Source organism: Engystomops pustulosus, chromosome 2 (assembly GCF_040894005.1).
Source record: "Engystomops pustulosus chromosome 2, aEngPut4.maternal, whole genome shotgun sequence".
Classification (NCBI taxonomy): Eukaryota; Metazoa; Chordata; class Amphibia; order Anura; family Leptodactylidae; genus Engystomops; species Engystomops pustulosus.
Window position 1 is genome coordinate 249161753 of NC_092412.1, and position 17914 is coordinate 249179666.

Sequence of the window (17914 nt, forward strand, 5' to 3'; positions counted from 1 at the left end):
GACATCACTGTGTATTATCCCTGTACTGTGACATCACTGTGTGTATTATCTCTGTACTGTGACATCACTGTGTATTATCCCTGTACTGTGACATCACTGTGTGTATTATCCCTGGACCGTGACATCACTGTGTTTATTTCCCCTGTACTGTGACATCACTGTGTGTATTATCCCTGTACTGTGACATCACTATGTGTATTATCCCTGTACTGTGACATCACTGTGTGTATTATCCCTATACTGTGACATCACTGTGTGTATTATCTTTGTACTGTAACATCACTGTGTGTATTATCCCTGTACTGTGACATCACTGTGTGTATTATCCCTGTACTGTGACATCACTGTGTGTATTATCCCTGTACTGTGACATCACTGTGTGTATTATCTCTGTACTGTGACATCACTGTGTGTATTATCCCCTGTACTGTGACATCACTGTGTGTATTATCTCTGTACTGTGACATCACTGTGTGTATTATCCCTGTACTGTGACATCACTATGTGTATTATCTCTGTACTTTGACATCACTGTGTATTATCCCTGTACTGTGACATCACTGTGTGTATTATCCCTGGACCGTGACATCACTGTGTTTATTTCCCCTGTACTGTGACATCACTGTGTGTATTATCCCTGTACTGTGACATCACTATGTGTATTATCCCTGTACTGTGACATCACTGTGTGTATTATCCCTATACTGTGACATCACTGTGTGTATTATCTTTGTACTGTAACATCACTGTGTGTATTATCCCTGTACTGTGACATTACTGTGTGTATTATCTCTGTACTGTGACATCACTGTGTGTATTATCCCTGTACTGTGACATCACTGTGTGTATTATCCCTGTACTGTGACATCACTGTGTGTATTATCCCTGTACTGTGACATCACTGTGTGTATTATCTCTGTACTGTGACATCACTGTGTGTATTATCCCCTGTACTGTGACATCACTGTGTGTATTATCTCTGTACTGTGACATCACTGTGTGTATTATCTCTGTACTGTGACATCACTGTGTGTATTATCCCTGTACTGTGACATCACTGTGTGTATTATCCCTGTACTGTGACATCACTGTGTGTATTATCTCTGTACTGTGACACCACTGTGTGTATTATCCCTGTACTGTGACATCACTGTGTGTATTATCCCTGTACTGTGACATCACTGTATTATCCCTGCACTGTGACATCACTGTTTGTATTACCTCTGTGACATAATTGTGCCATCAAAGTAAAATTTATTTCCTAATTAATGCAAACTTTTAATTATCTCTGCTTATATTGTGGATGTAATGCTCAGGGTATCATAAATTGATGTCTTTCTTCTGATTGGTGTATTGTCTTCTCTTACCTTCTAGGGACTGTGCAGAACCTAACCTGATTAGATGCAGTTGCTATCTTGCCCACACAACAGATGCCCTCCGAGAACCAATCACTCCCAAAATATCCCTGAGCCAATGATCAGGTTGCAATGTGTCCAGGCTGGGGAGCTGAGCGGGTTAGGTTTACACTCACTGCACTGTGAGCGAGAGAGACACTCGGGATCCTTGTTACGTATTAACAAGGTCCTCGGAAATCTGCAGACAAAATGGTCATCAAGGTATTTGTCGCCACCGTAGCCGGATCCACAGCGGTAAGTGCCCTCGCCTATAGATTCTATATGTGTTTATAGTTTACGTCTAACTTTAGCTTAAACTTTGAATAACATAAAGTAAATCTACAAATATATAAAAGAAATACAAAAACAACAATAATAATAATATAAAAATGTATGTATGAAAAAAATAAAAGCAAAGAGATTAAAAAAAAAAAATCCATAAACTGAAATGGCAATAAATTATATATTGGCTCTAAAAAATTTTTTAGTTTTTTTAAAATTTAAATTATTCTATGATTTTAAGGTTGTTTTTTGCTTTTATTTAAAAAAAAAAAAAATAGTTGTATCGAAAATGACCCACAAATTTATTTTATTTTAAGTGTTGCGCAATGTCATTCCGTAAAACTCCGTAAAATTCCGCATTCTATTCATAATTTCAAAAAATTACATATATCCTGTAAATATTTATATGTAAATCTTTGTTTTATTGTAAGTTTATTGTAGTTTTAAGTCTTATATTTTGTAACATTCACATCTGGATCGCAGAGAAAAAAAAAACTTATTCCAGAACTTAAAAACAATATTAAAAATCGCCCAAAAACTTTAACATTACTCTAAAATAATGAATAAATAAATAAATAAAAACACTCAAAATGCCAAAACTTCATGTAAAAACTTGGCCTCCTGGTCACTTGAGCCTGCAGATCAGGTGTCTGTGTGTGTAATCCATAGCCGGATCACGTTCCCTCTGTGTGTGGGGGATAATAGGATCAAGTCTCTCTATATATAGTGGATCCGGGGGGAATTTTTTGGGGGATAATCAGAGTATTTACAGTAAAATGTGCAGGAAATATCCTGGAGTTGTAAATGAGTCTTTGAGGCAAGTAGAGAGAACAAGGAGTAGGGAGCAGGAGGGAGGGGGCCGCGTGGGGGATGGGCCGCTGTTTCCTTATATATCCCTGCTTGACAGCTGATCTCTGATGAATTTGAGCCTAGTATGTACCGACTACTCAAAGACAGTTCTTGTGGAGCGGCTGGAGATATTGAAGGAATGCCCGGAAACTTCCAGAACACTTGTCCGGGGGGGTGAACAAAAACAACAGATCTGACGGATAAAATTCCTACAACAATTACAAAAAGTAACCTAAAAAAGTGCAAAAAGGGGGGGGGGGGGTTTGTGCATAAACCCCTCAGTCCTTCTGCCCTGTCTGTGTTACTGGGTCTCTATATTTGTGCTACTGTTATTTTTATGAAACAGCAGGCTCAGGATGAAAAGAAGTAAAGCCCCTTTGGCCACCAAGGAGTTTGTTCTGGTCCAGTAGATTCTGTATGAGCATGGAGCAAGTTTGTCCATGTAGACAACGGGCCTAAAGGTGTCCATTATGTCGGACTGTGGCTCTTCACAGTATCCCACGGCTTTAGGATCATACATTACTTCATACAATACTTTACACAGATGCACAGATGGGTGGCACGGTGGCTGAGTGAGTAGCACTTCTGCCTTGCAGCGTTGGAGTCCTGGATTCCAATCCCACCCAGGTCAACATCTGCAAAGAGCTTGTATCTCTCCGTGTTTGCGTGGGTTTCCACCAGGTCCTCCGGTTTCCTCCCACAATCCAAAAACATACTGTTAGGTTGATTAGATTGCGAGCCCCATTAGGGACAGGGACCAATTTGCCATGTGTTGTGCAGCGCTGCGTAATCTGTGTGCGCTATATAAATAAATAATTATTATATATTATTATTACTATTGACTCAACCACTTTTCATATTGGTCCCTTTTTGGAGACCTACATGTGGGTCACAGTTGGTAGCCTGCACATGGCTTGCCTGAGCTAACCACATCAAGGATGTAGGATCAACCAAACTGGTAATACATGCACCATGGCCAATGCCCAATGCTGACAGCTTATCCATAATATAGGTCCTCAATATGTGATTGGTGTTATCACTGAACCTCCCCCAGAATTTGGTCTTGAAGACTTCATCTTTTGAACGCATGTCTTACCACCAACTGGATGTAATCAGATTTAAGGGTGAATTTTACACCCAGAATTGTAAAAAATAATTTTACCCATTGGATCAAGTAAGGTGGTTGTTGATATCAGGTGGTTGGATTGGGCGCTGATCGTATGAAAACCGTATTATAAGGGATAGATCCATCTAACCGGGAGTGCAGCACAATGTACCTTGTAGTGGGGGTGCCAAGGGGTGATTGGAGTACCATTATTTTGGGATATATCTGTGTATAGTCGGCCATATTTCTTACTGCGCCAATTACTGCATAATTAGTTCTCATCCATGACCAACCAATATGGTGCCCAGAAAGTCCTGCAGCAGATATCATTATTGGTGGAGAACAGCATAGTTCTTGGACCAGATTAGCATGAGAACTGAAATTGCTCTCCTGGTCCAGTCGGTCACTTTTGGCCCAACAGAAAGACTGATCTTATTGGTGAATGAGACAACCCACTAAAGAAGAAGCTGGAGGATAGAGCCCCTACAAGGAGTCTTTAAAAGAGATGATGATGATGATGTGGATCCTGGTCTGGAAGGCCTTGTGGTTGAAACAGTAGATTCTGATGTTAGAGATGCATCTGGACAAAAAATTATATAATGTAGAAATAAATATACCGTATATACTCAAGTATAAGCCGAGGCCCCTAATTTTACAACAAAAACCTGGGAAAGCATATTGACTCAAGTATAAGCCGAGGGTGGGAAATGCATTGGTCACAGCCTCCCCAGTATATAGCCTGCCAGATAATGCCCCATAGTATATAGCCAGCACCTGCCCCCCAATATATAGCCTGCCAGCCCATATCCCCCAGTATATAGCCTGCCAGCCCATATTCCCCAGTATATAGCCAGCCCCCTGCCCCAGTATATAGCCAGCCTCTACCCCAGTATATATATTTTTTACTCGAGTATAAGCCAAGTTTGGGTTTTCAGCACATTACTTTGTGCTGAAAAACTAGGCTTATACTCGAGTATATATGGTACCTAAGAATTAGTGAAAGATTATTTAAGAAACCACCAACAACCACTTACTAGGATGATGTTGGAGCCCCAAGGAAATTGCAAGGCCAAGCTTTTCTAATGTTGCTAATGGTGGAGGCTCAAGAATTGGTGGGACATAACCAGTTTTAGGTCCTGGTTGAATAGTCAAAAGACCACCAGAAGTTATAGGATCACTGAATCAGGGAGTTGGTTGGTTGGTCCATTGTCTGAGCTGATCTGGTGCCACCAGTAGAAAGTACAGCTACATGCATGGCTACAACGAAGTTCAGAATACCTAACCCAAAACTGTGCAGCTTCCTGGAGAAACCCCATAACCTGCAGATGATGGCCATATAGTTTAATGCCAACAGGAGTAGTCTTGGTTCCACGGGAATGCAGGAGAGGTGAGTAGAGGGGGAGCGTTGTCCTTCCTTCTCCATGCAGGAGTACTTCTATAGAGTTGTCTCCATTTCCTTCATGGGCTAAAACACCTGTTGTGACTCGAGCCTCACCATATGGTCACAGACTCAGCAGCTGTGGTTTCAGACCTTACAGGGGGCACAACTGACAAGTCTTCTGCCCTACTGTTGTCCTTACCCATTTTCCTGGAAAACCTGCTGTAGACAGACCAGACTTGTCTGATGTAAAACATCCTGGTCCACCTGGACCCCGGAGGCCATAGATGGTCAATGAGATGGTGGCTAGGCCCTTGTTCATTCATTTGTCATTATGTTCTAGTTCCTGGCAGTGCCTACAAGCCACCATTCATGCCACAGGTGGTGGAGTGACCATCACAGAAATGTTTAGACTGTCGTGCAATAATCTCTGTCTTCTTGGAATGTTTAAATAGTGTTTTAAATGTTTTTTAAATGCAGAACACTAGTTGATGTTTTTTCATATTGATTTATAAACTATGACTGCGTTTCTAGTATTTGTGTTACTGTATTTCTAAAAGTGCTGTGGAGGTGTTGAGGTCCCCAATTAGGGAAAAGTTGTTAGGTGTAAAGTGCAGTGGGTTCCTCTGTGGAGAAGGCCGTTGTCAGGTAGATGGAGTTTTAGTTAGTGAGTGTGGAGACTAGCTGCCGTCATGTCTCCTGTCCACTGCACATAGAAAGTAGAGGAGAATCTACCTCACAACTCTCTAATTCAGAAACATCAACATATAGGACAGTGGTGGCGAACCTATGGCACGGGTGCCAGAGGTGGCACTCAGAGCCCTCTATATGGGCACCCTTGCCATCACCCCAGAACAGGGTTCGCCAGACAGGACTAAAGGCCTCTTGCAATCACAGGCAGCCCAGGACCCTAGAAGGAAGCTACAATAATAATCCAAATTTCTTCTCCTTCTTTCTACTGTATTGGTGTCCTCAGGTGCCTATACAATTTATACCTGTGACAGAGCAGGGAGTAATAAGTTCCTGCTTAAATTGTGGCTTTGGCACTTTGCGAAAAATATGTGGGTTTTGGTTGTAGTTTGGGCACTCTGTGTCTAAAAGGTTTGCCATCACTGATATAGGACATTACAGATAAGTATAGATCCCTACTTGGGGTGAGTCAGAAACTTACTTTTAGCTCCAGCAGCCTTTGCATTTGTGTCTAATCAGAAGCATCAGCAGGATCATATAGCATATTATAGGATATTTATAAATTACTACCTATCTACTAAATTACTAAGAAGATATGGCTGCTTTCTTCCAAAAACAGCACCTCCCCTGTCCACAGAAGCCCTGACCAATTCATATCACTGGAGTTACTACAGATACTACCTATGGACAGGTGATGCACTCTTCTTACAAGAAATTAGTTGTGTTTTTCTAGTCCTGAACAACCCCAAAGACGAGGCTGTTGGTGATTTTGGAGAAAGTTGTAGTTTTGATGTGTTTTCTGTAGGATGTAATCTATTGTCTTTTATGCAGATCAAAAAGAAACAGCAGGAAGTGGTCGGATTTCTGGAGGCAAACAGGATTGACTTTGAGGAAAAAGATATTGCATGTAATGATGACAACAGGCAATGGATGAGGGAGAATGTGCCCGGAGAAAAGAAACCCAAGAACGGGATCCCGCTCCCTCCCCAGATCTTCAACGGGGAGCAGTATTGTGGGGTAAGGAGGCCATAATAACAACTTGCAGGGTCCTAGTGGGTGATAAGAGAGTTCTGGTGGTCTCAGGATCACATGCTGGGCAGGTGGTCTTGGTCCAACAAAGGATTCTATAGGCTGTCACACATTAATTGACCCAAAATAAGGACATAGCTAGAGGCTCATGGCTTTTATAAGAGGATTCCCCTATCAATGATTCCCCCCTCTACTGTATTGCAAAAACTAAGGGTTAATTTCCACTCCAGAATGTCATGCCCTGATGTTTTTGGCTCCTTGCAGCACATGTTCACACTGCACCCCTAAAAGTTTAACAGTCACTTACAGTATACAGTCCCACCGATAACAACATCTCACACTGTGCTCCTAAATAAAATATACCCTTCACAACTGACTCTGCTTTGCCCCACATGTGTTTGGCATATATACCCCTGACCACACAGCTATACAGCTAACCACACTGTGCCCCACAAATATATGAAAAATACATGGCTCCTGCACAATAATATACTGCAACAGATTATACTATATATAATGTAGCCCTTGAAATAAATTAATAATTCAACAGTCACTTACAGTATACAGTCCCACCGATAACAACATCTCACACTGTGCTCCTAAATAAAATATACCCTTCACAACTGACTCTGCTTTGCCCCACATGTGTTTGGCATATATACCCCTGACCACACAGCTATACAGCTAACCACACTGTGCCCCACAAATATATGAAAAATACATGGCTCCTGCACAATAATATACTGCAACAGATTATACTATATATAATGTAGCCCTTGAAATAAATTAATAATTCAACAGTCACTTACAGTATACAGTCCCACCGATAACAACATCTCACACTGTGCTCCTAAATAAAATATACCCTTCACAACTGACTCTGCTTTGCCCCACATGTGTTTGGCATATATACCCCTGACCACACAGCTATACAGCTAACCACACTGTGCCCCACAAATATATGAAAAATACATGGCTCCTGCACAAAAATATACTGCAACAGATTATACTATATATAATGTAGCCCTTGAAATAAATTAATAATTCTATACATTTTGCAGTCTGAATAAATAATATTTATTGTAGCCCCAATAAATATATCTATCTGTCAGGTGTCAAATCCTGGACCTCAGAGCAGATAATGCTAACAATGGAGACCCCTAAAGCAGGTAGTACTAATGGAGACCCCCAGTGCAAATTATAATAATGGTGACCCCCAGAGTAGACAAATAATTATAATTAAGACCAGAGAGCAGACAAAACTTCAGTACAGGATAATTTATGTCATGTATGTATACAGTGACTGCACCAGCAGCAGAATAGTGAGTGCAGCTCTGGAGTATAATACAGGATGTAACTCAGGATCAGTACAGGATAAGTAATGTCATGTATGTACACAGTGACTGCACCAGCAGCAGAATAGTGAGTGCAGCTCTGGGGTATAATACAGGATGTAACTCAGGATCAGTACAGGATAAGTAATGTCATGTATGTATACAGTGACTGCACCAGCAGCAGTATAGTGAGTGCAGCTCTGGAGTATAATACAGGATGTAACTCAGGATCAGTACAGGATAAGTAATGTCATGTATGTACACAGTGACTGCACCAGCAGCAGAATAGTGAGTGCAGCTCTGGAGTATAATACAGGATGTAACTCAGGATCAGTACAGGATAAGTAATGTCATGTATGTATACAGTGACTGCACCAGCAGCAGTATAGTGAGTGCAGCTCTGGAGTATAATACAGGATGTAACTCAGGATCAGTACAGGATAAGTAATGTCATGTATGTACACAGTGACTGCACCAGCAGCAGAATAGTGAGTGCAGCTCTGGAGTATAATACAGGATGTAACTCAGGATCAGTACAGGATAAGTAATGTCATGTATGTACACAGTGACTGCACCAGCAGCAGAATAGTAAGTGCAGCTCTGGAGTATAATACAGGATGTAACTCAGGATCAGTACAGGATAAGTAATGTCATGTATGTACACAGTGACTGCACCAGCAGCAGAATAGTGAGTGCAGCTCTGGGGTATAATACGACGAGATGTAACTCAGGATCAGTACGGAATGTGATGAATTTATAAACTTGCTAAATTTTTTGTGTAGATAAAGTAAAAACAATAAATTTACTATTTTTTCTGATATTTTTCAGGACTTTGACTCTTTCTTTGATGCTAAAGAAGGAAATGAAATCTATGTGTTCCTGGGTCTGGCTCCTCCTATAAGTGCAAAGGTAGATGATATGGGACACATTATATTGTGTTATATCTCTTTTACATCCACGGTTTTCATTCTGTGATACATTGTGTCCTGCGCCGGTGGTCGCACATGCTCAGGAGCGCTGTTCCCTGCCTTGATCCTCCTATACACAGACTGGGGAGTGTTTTCAGCACATTATCAGTGGCTTCTTCTATTACTTTGGGACTGTGTTATGCTATTATTTGTTAAGGTGTGGCAGTGTTATGTATTATGGTGATATTATTTGGGTACTGTGTGGCAGTGTTATGTATTATGGTGATATTATTTGGGTACTGTGTGGCAGTGTTATGTATTATAGTGATATTATTTGGGTACTGTGTGGCAGTGTTATGTATTATGGTGATATTATTTGGGTACTGTGTGGCAGTGTTATGTATTATAGTGATATTATTTGGGTACTGTGTGGCAGTATTATGTATTATGGTGATATTATTTGGGTACTGTGTGGCAGTGTTATGTATTATAGTGATATTATTTGGGTACTGTGTGGCAGTGTTATGTATTATAGTGATATTATTTGGGTACTGTGTGGCAGTGTTATGTATTATAGTGATATTATTTGGGTACTGTGTGGCAGTGTTATGTATTATAGTGATATTATTTGGGTACTGTGTGGCAGTGTTATGTATTATAGTGATATTATTTGGGTACTGTGTGGCAGTGTTATGTATTATGGTGATATTATTTGGGTACTGTGTGGCAGTGTTATGTATTATGGGGATATTATTTGGGTACTGTGTTGCAGTGTTATGTATTATAGTGATATTATTTGGGTACTGTGTGGCAGTGTTATGTATTATGGTGATATTATTTGGGTACTGTGTGGCAGTGTTATGTATTATGGTGATATTATTTGGGTACTGTGTGGCAGTGTTATGTATTATGGTGATATTATTTGGGTACTGTGTGGCAGTGTTATGTATTATGGTGATATTATTTGGGTACTGTGTGGCAGTGTTATGTATTATGGTGATATTATTTGGGTACTGTGTGGCAGTGTTATGTATTATGGTGATATTATTTGGGTACGGTGTGGCAGTGTTATGTATTATAGTGATATTATTTGGGTACTGTGTGGCAGTGTTATGTATTATAGTGATATTATTTGGGTACTGTGTGGCAGTGTTATGTATTATGGTTATATTATTTGGGTACTGTGTGGCAGTGTTATGTATTATAGTGATATTATTCGGGTACTGTGTGGCAGTGTTATGTATTATGGTGATATTATTTGGGTACTGTGTGGCAGTGTTATGTATTATGGGGATATTATTTGGGTGCTGTGTGGCAGTGTTATATATTATGGTGATATTATTTGGGTACTGTGTGGCAGTGTTATGTATTATGGTGATATTATTTGGGTACTGTGTGGCAGTGTTATGTATTATAGTAATATTATTTGGGTACTGTGTGGCAGTGTTATGTATTATAGTGATATTATTTGGGTACTGTGTGGCAGTGTTATGTATTATGGTGATATTATTTGGGTACTGTGTGGCAGTGTTATGTAATATGGTGATATTATTTGGGTACTGTGTGGCAGTGTTATGTATTATAGTGATATTATTTGGGTACTGTGTGGCAGTGTTATGTATTATAGTGATTATATTTGGGTACTGTGTGGCAGTGTTATGTATTATGGTGATATTATTTGGGTACTGTGTGGCAGTGTTATGTATTATGGTGATATTATTTGGGTACGGTGTGGCAGTGTTATGTATTATAGTGATATTATTTGGGTACTGTGTGGCAGTGTTATGTACTATAGTGATATTATTTGGGTACTGTGTGGCAGTGTTATGTATTATAGTGATTATATTTCGGTACTGTGTGGCAGTGTTATGTATTATGGGGATATTATTTGGGTACTGTGTGGCAGTGTTATGTATTATAGTGATATTATTTGGGTACTGTGTGGCAGTGTTATGTATTATAGTGATATTATTTGGGTACTGTGTGGCAGTGTTATGTATTATAGTGATATTATTTGGGTACTGTGTGGCAGTGTTATGTATTATAGTGATATTTTTTGGGTACTGTGTGGCAGTGTTATGTATTATGGTGATATTATTTGGGTACTGTGTGGCAGTGTTATGTATTATAGTGATATTATTTGGGTACTGTGTGGTAGTGTTATGTATTATAGTGATATTATTTGGGTACTGTGTGGCAGTGTTATGTATTATAGTGATATTATTTGGGTACTGTGTGGCAGTGTTATGTATTATAGTGATATTATTTGGGTACTGTGTGGCAGTGTTATGTATTATGGTGATATTATTTGGGTACTGTGTGGCAGTGTTATGTATTATGGGGATATTATTTGGGTACTGTGTGGCAGTGTTATGTATTATAGTGATATTATTTGGGTACTGTGTGGCAGTGTTATGTATTATAGTGATATTATTTGGGTACTGTGTGGCAGTGTTATGTATTATGGTGATATTATTTGGGTACTGTGTGGCAGTGTTATGTATTATGGTGATATTATTTGGGTACTGTGTGGCAGTGTTATGTATTATGGTGATATTATTTGGGTACTGTGTGGCAGTGTTATGTATTATGGTGATATTATTTGGGTGCTGTGTGGCAGTGTTATGTATTATGGTGATATTATTTGGGTACTGTGTGGCAGTGTTATGTATTATAGTAATATTATTTGGGTACTGTGTGGCAGTGTTATGTATTATAGTGATATTATTTGGGTACTGTGTGGCAGTGTTATGTATTATGGTGATATTATTTGGGTACTGTGTGGCAGTGTTATGTATTATGGTGATATTATTTGGGTACTGTGTGGCAGTGTTATGTATTATGGTGATATTATTTGGGTACTGTGTGGCAGTGTTATGTATTATAGTGATTATATTTGGGTACTGTGTGGCAGTGTTATGTATTATGGTGATATTATTTGGGTACTGTGTGGCAGTGTTATGTATTATGGTGATATTATTTGGGTACGGTGTGGCAGTGTTATGTATTATAGTGATATTATTTGGGTACTGTGTGGCAGTGTTATGTACTATAGTGATATTATTTGGGTACTGTGTGGCAGTGTTATGTATTATAGTGATTATATTTGGGTACTGTGTGGCAGTGTTATGTATTATGGTGATATTATTTGGGTACTGTGTGGCAGTGTTATGTATTATAGTGATATTATTTGGGTACTGTGTGGCAGTGTTATGTATTATGGTGATATTATTTGGGTACTGTGTGGCAGTGTTATGTATTATAGTGATATTATTTGGGTACTGTGTGGCAGTGTTATGTATTATAGTGATATTATTTGGGTACTGTTTGGCAGTGTTATGTATTATAGTGATATTATTTGGGTACTGTGTGGCAGTGTTATGTATTATAGTGATATTATTTGGGTACTGTGTGGCAGTGTTATGTATTATGGTGATATTATTTGGGTACTGTGTGGCAGTGTTATGTATTATAGTGATATTATTTGGGTACTGTGTGGTAGTGTTATGTATTATAGTGATATTATTTGGGTACTGTGTAGCAGTGTTATGTATTATAGTGATATTATTTGGGTACTGTGTGGCAGTGTTATGTATTATAGTGATATTATTTGGGTACTGTGTGGCAGTGTTATGTATTATGGTGATATTATTTGGGTACTGTGTGGCAGTGTTATGTATTATGGGGATATTATTTGGGTACTGTGTGGCAGTGTTATGTATTATAGTGATATTATTTGGGTACTGTGTGGCAGTGTTATGTATTATAGTGATATTATTTGGGTACTGTGTGGCAGTGTTATGTATTATGGTTATATTATTTGGGTACTGTGTGGCAGTGTTATGTATTATGGTGATATTATTTGGGTACTGTGTGGCAGTGTTATGTATTATGGTGATATTATTTGGGTACTGTGTGGCAGTGTTATGTATTATGGTGATATTATTTGGGTGCTGTGTGGCAGTGTTATGTATTATGGTGATATTATTTGGGTACTGTGTGGCAGTGTTATGTATTATGGTGATATTATTTGGGTACTGTGTGGCAGTGTTATGTATTATAGTAATATTATTTGGGTACTGTGTGGCAGTGTTATGTATTATAGTGATATTATTTGGGTACTGTGTGGCAGTGTTATGTATTATGGTGATATTATTTGGGTACTGTGTGGCAGTGTTATGTATTATGGTGATATTATTTGGGTACTGTGTGGCAGTGTTATGTATTATAGTGATTATATTTGGGTACTGTGTGGCAGTGTTATGTATTATAGTAATATTATTTGGGTACTGTGTGGCAGTGTTATGTATTATAGTGATATTATTTGGGTACTGTGTGGCAGTGTTATGTATTATAGTGATTATATTTGGGTACTGTGTGGCAGTGTTATGTATTATGGGGATATTATTTGGGTACTGTGTGGCAGTGTTATGTATTATAGTGATATTATTTGGGTACTGTGTGGCAGTGTTATGTATTATAGTGATATTATTTGGGTACTGTGTGGCAGTGTTATGTATTATGGTGATATTATTTGGGTACTGTGTGGCAGTGTTATGTATTATAGTGATTATATTTGGGTACTGTGTGGCAGTGTTATGTATTATAGTGATATTATTTGGGTACTGTGTGGCAGTGTTATGTACTATAGTGATATTATTTGGGTACTGTGTGGCAGTGTTATGTATTATAGTGATTATATTTGGGTACTGTGTGGCAGTGTTATGTATTATGGGGATATTATTTGGGTACTGTGTGGCAGTGTTATGTATTATAGTGATATTATTTGGGTACTGTGTGGCAGTGTTATGTATTATAGTGATATTATTTGGGTACTGTGTGGCAGTGTTATGTATTATAGTGATATTATTTGGGTACTGTGTGGCAGTGTTATGTATTATGGTGATATTATTTGGGTACTGTGTGGCAGTGTTATGTATTATAGTGATATTATTTGGGTACTGTGTGGCAGTGTTATGTATTATAGTGATATTATTTGGGTACTGTGTGGCAGTGTTATGTATTATAGTGATATTATTTGGTTACTGTGTGGCAGTGTTATGTATTATGGGGATATTATTTGGGTACTGTGTGGCAGTGTTATGTATTATAGTGATATTATTGGGTACTGTGTGGCAGTGTTATGTATTATAGTGATATTATTTGGGTACTGTGTGGCAGTGTTATGCATTATGGTGATATTATTTGGGTACTGCGTGGCAGTGTTATGTATTATAGTGATATTATTTGGGTACTGTGTGGCAGTGTTATGTATTATGGTGATATTATTTGGGTACTGTGTGGCAGTGTTATGTATTATAGTGATATTATTTGGGTACGGTGTGGCAGTGTTATGTATTATGGGGATATTATTTGGGTACTGTGTGGCAGTGTTATGTATTATAGTGATATTATTTGGGTACTGTGTGGCAGTGTTATGTATTATAGTGATATTATTTGGGTACTGTGTGGCAGTGTTATGCATTATGGTGATATTATTTGGGTACTGTGTGGCAGTGTTATGTATTATAGTGATATTATTTGGGTACTGTGTGGCAGTGTTATGTATTATGGTGATATTATTTGGGTACTGTGTGGCAGTGTTATGTATTATAGTGATATTATTTGGGTACTGCGTGGCAGTGTTATGTATTATAGTGATATTATTTGGGTACTGTGTGGCAGTGTTATGTATTATGGTGATATTATTTGGGTACTGTGTGGCAGTGTTATGTATTATAGTGATATTATTTGGGTACGGTGTGGCAGTGTTATGTATTATGGTGATATTATTTGGGTACTGTGTGGCAGTGTTATGTATTATAGTGATATTATTTGGGTACTGTGTGGCAGTGTTATGTATTATGGTGATATTATTTGGGTACTGTGTGGCAGTGTTATGTATTATGGTGATATTATTTGGGTACTGTGTGGCAGTGTTATGTATTATAGTGATATTATTTGGGTACGGTGTGGCAGTGTTATGTATTATGGTGATATTATTTGGGTACTGTGTGGCAGTGTTATGTATTATAGTGATATTATTTGGGTACTGTGTGGCAGTGTTATGTATTATAGTGATATTATTTGGGTACTGTGTGGCAGTATTATGTATTATACTGATATTATTTGGGTACTGTGTGGCAGTGTTATGTATTATGGTGATATTATTTGGGTACTGTGTGGCAGTGTTATGTATTATGGTGATATTATTTGGGTACTGTGTGGCAGTGTTATGTATTATGGTGATATTATTTGGGTACTGTGTGGCAGTGTTATGTATTATAGTGATATTATTTGGGTACTGTGTGGCAGTGTTATGTATTATGGTGATATTATTTGGGTACTGTGTGGCAGTGTTATGTATTATGGTGATATTATTTGGGTACTGTGTGGCAGTGTTATGTATTATAGTGATATTATTTGGGTACTGTGTGGCAGTGTTATGTATTATGGTGATATTATTTGGGCATCCTGCTACTATGGTTGCAGTGTAATACATCATACTGGTATGAATGGATCACTGAATAACAAAATTATGTATTCTGTCTGCTACGTTAGAGTATTGTGCGGCATTATTATGTCTTGTGTGTGTTTTATGTGGGCATTGTGTTGTAGTATTATTTACTATAGTTGTAGTATTTGGTTATGATGTTGTGTATTATGTTGTTATTGTTTAGGTCTGTGGAATTGGTGACTATTTTGGTGGGTCAGAGTTGTGATAAAATGGACCGACTCCAACTCTACAAACATATAATAAAGTATGAAAATGATGACATTTCCTTTTTAATGTCTGCTCTATTCCTGATCTAAGGATTTAGGCCGGGGGTAAAGAACATTTACTGGTCCAAGAGCCATACTGTCATACTGTTCAACTTCAAAATGCCACTCAGAAACTATAAATACCACAGTACAGTAACAGACTGGAGAGAAACGTGGCACCTCATGTAAACCACCCTTTAAGCCACGTTAATAAATTACTTTAACAGTTAACTTCTAAAATTTACTGAGGTTCTTGTGAAGTGGGAAATTGGGTCACAGCTTTATTTTTTACATGTCATGTCCAAAAAAAATTGAGCACTTGGGATAGAATAACACAATTTTGAGCCATGGAAGCTGGATGCCCATCTGGACTCCCAGCCGGGAAGTCAGCCAACCGAGCAACCACCGTCTCACATCTTCCGCCATTCCACCTGCTGTTGCTTCAAATTAACTATAAAATAAAAAGGAAAAACATTACAAAAAACATAACATCTCAATAACATAGGATGGTAAGGAGGGACAGCTTGAGTGTCGCCCCAAAGATGGAGAGGGAAATGAAGAGCAGCTATATAAACCCTCATGTCCTTTAGGAGGGGAGGATGTCATGAGGTAAGCAACAACAGAGGGGGTGAGAGACCATCTTAAAGGCACAGATCACTAACCCTATAAAGTGTAATATTACCCACATTGTTAACCCCTTCACATCTAATAACATCTTCTACCAGTCTGCGGGTACCTTCCTTAAGCAAGTACCTTCCTTGTACCCCACAAATACTACCACAGCAACCAAATACTACATTCAGATCAGGCAATAATAGTGGAGACTCCAGAGTAGATAACAATACTGGAGACCCCAGAGCAGACACAGCATAATAATTGAAAAACCCATGGAACAGACAATAATAGTACTGGAGACCTCCAGAGCAGACAAATACTGGAGACCTCTGGAGCAGACAAATACTGGAGACCCCCAGAGCAGACAAATACTGGAGACCTCTGGAGCAGACAAATACTGGAGACCCCCAGAGCAGACAAATACTGGAGATCTCCGGAGCAGACAAATACTGGAGACTCCAGAGCTGACAAATACTGGAGACCCCCAGAGCTGGCAAATACTGGAGACCCCCAGAGCTGGCAAATACTGGAGACCCCCAGAGCTGGCAAATACTGGAGACCCCCAAAGCAGGCAAATACTGGAGACCTCCGGAGCAGACAAATACTGGAGACCTCCGGAGCAGACAAATACTGGAGACCCCCAGAGCTGGCAAATACTGGAGACCCCCAGAGCAGGAAAATACTGGAGACCTCCGGAGCAGACAAATACTGGAGACCTCCGGAGCAGACAAATACTGGAGACCTCCGGAGCAGGCTCCTTGCACCACAGTGCAGCTTCTTCTCGCCTCCATGTGCCCCTCTGCTCTGTGTTTGGCGCTGGTTGTATTTGGGGGCATCAACAACCAAAGCAGAACTATGCCAGCAACAGGAGAGGGCCCAGGAGCACTCAGGAGTATTACAGTACTATTATATGAGACTGTGTGGCAGCATTATGTATATTTATCTACTCCGCAGTATTCTGTATTATGGTGGTATTATTTATCTACTCCGCAGTATTCTGTATTATGGTTGTATTATTTATCTACTCCGCAGTATTATGTATTATGCTGGTGTTATTTATCTACTCCGCAGTATTCTGTATTATGCTGGTGTTATTTATCTACTCCGCAGTATTATGTATTATGGTGGTGTTATTTATCTACTGCGCAGTATTATGGTGGTATTATTTATCTACTCCGCAGTATTCAGTATTATGGTGGTATTATTTATCTACTCCGCAGTATTCAGTATTATGGTGGTATTATTTATCTACTCCACAGTATTATGTATTATGGTGGTATTATTTATCTACTCCGCAGTATATGTATTATGGTGGTATTATTTATCTACTCCGCAGTATTATGTATTATGGTGGTATTATTTATCTACTCCGCAGTATTATGTATTATGGTGGTATTATTTATCTACTCTGCAGTATTCTGTATTATGGTGGTATTATTTATCTGCTCGGCAGTATTCTGTATTATGGTGGTATTATTTATCTACTCCGCAGTATTCTGTATTATGGTGGTGTTATTTATGTACTCCGCAGTATTATGTATTATGGTGGTATTATTTATCTACTCTGC

General features: G+C 38.9%; 1 protein-coding gene across 2 annotated transcripts in view; it reads left to right on the forward strand.

The window, feature by feature from the left end:
• The first annotated feature begins 1489 nt into the window (after window positions 1-1489).
• Window positions 1490-17914, forward strand: part of SH3BGR (SH3 domain binding glutamate rich protein) — a 44678-nt gene continuing 28253 nt past the window's right edge. For both annotated transcript variants that reach the window (XM_072138781.1, XM_072138782.1), the window contains exons 1-3: window positions 1490-1649; window positions 6530-6715; window positions 8890-8970. In XM_072138781.1, coding sequence (XP_071994882.1) covers window positions 1605-1649; window positions 6530-6715; window positions 8890-8970 — 312 coding nt within the window. In that variant the 5' untranslated portion in view covers window positions 1490-1604. The remainder of the gene's footprint in view (window positions 1650-6529; window positions 6716-8889; window positions 8971-17914) is intronic.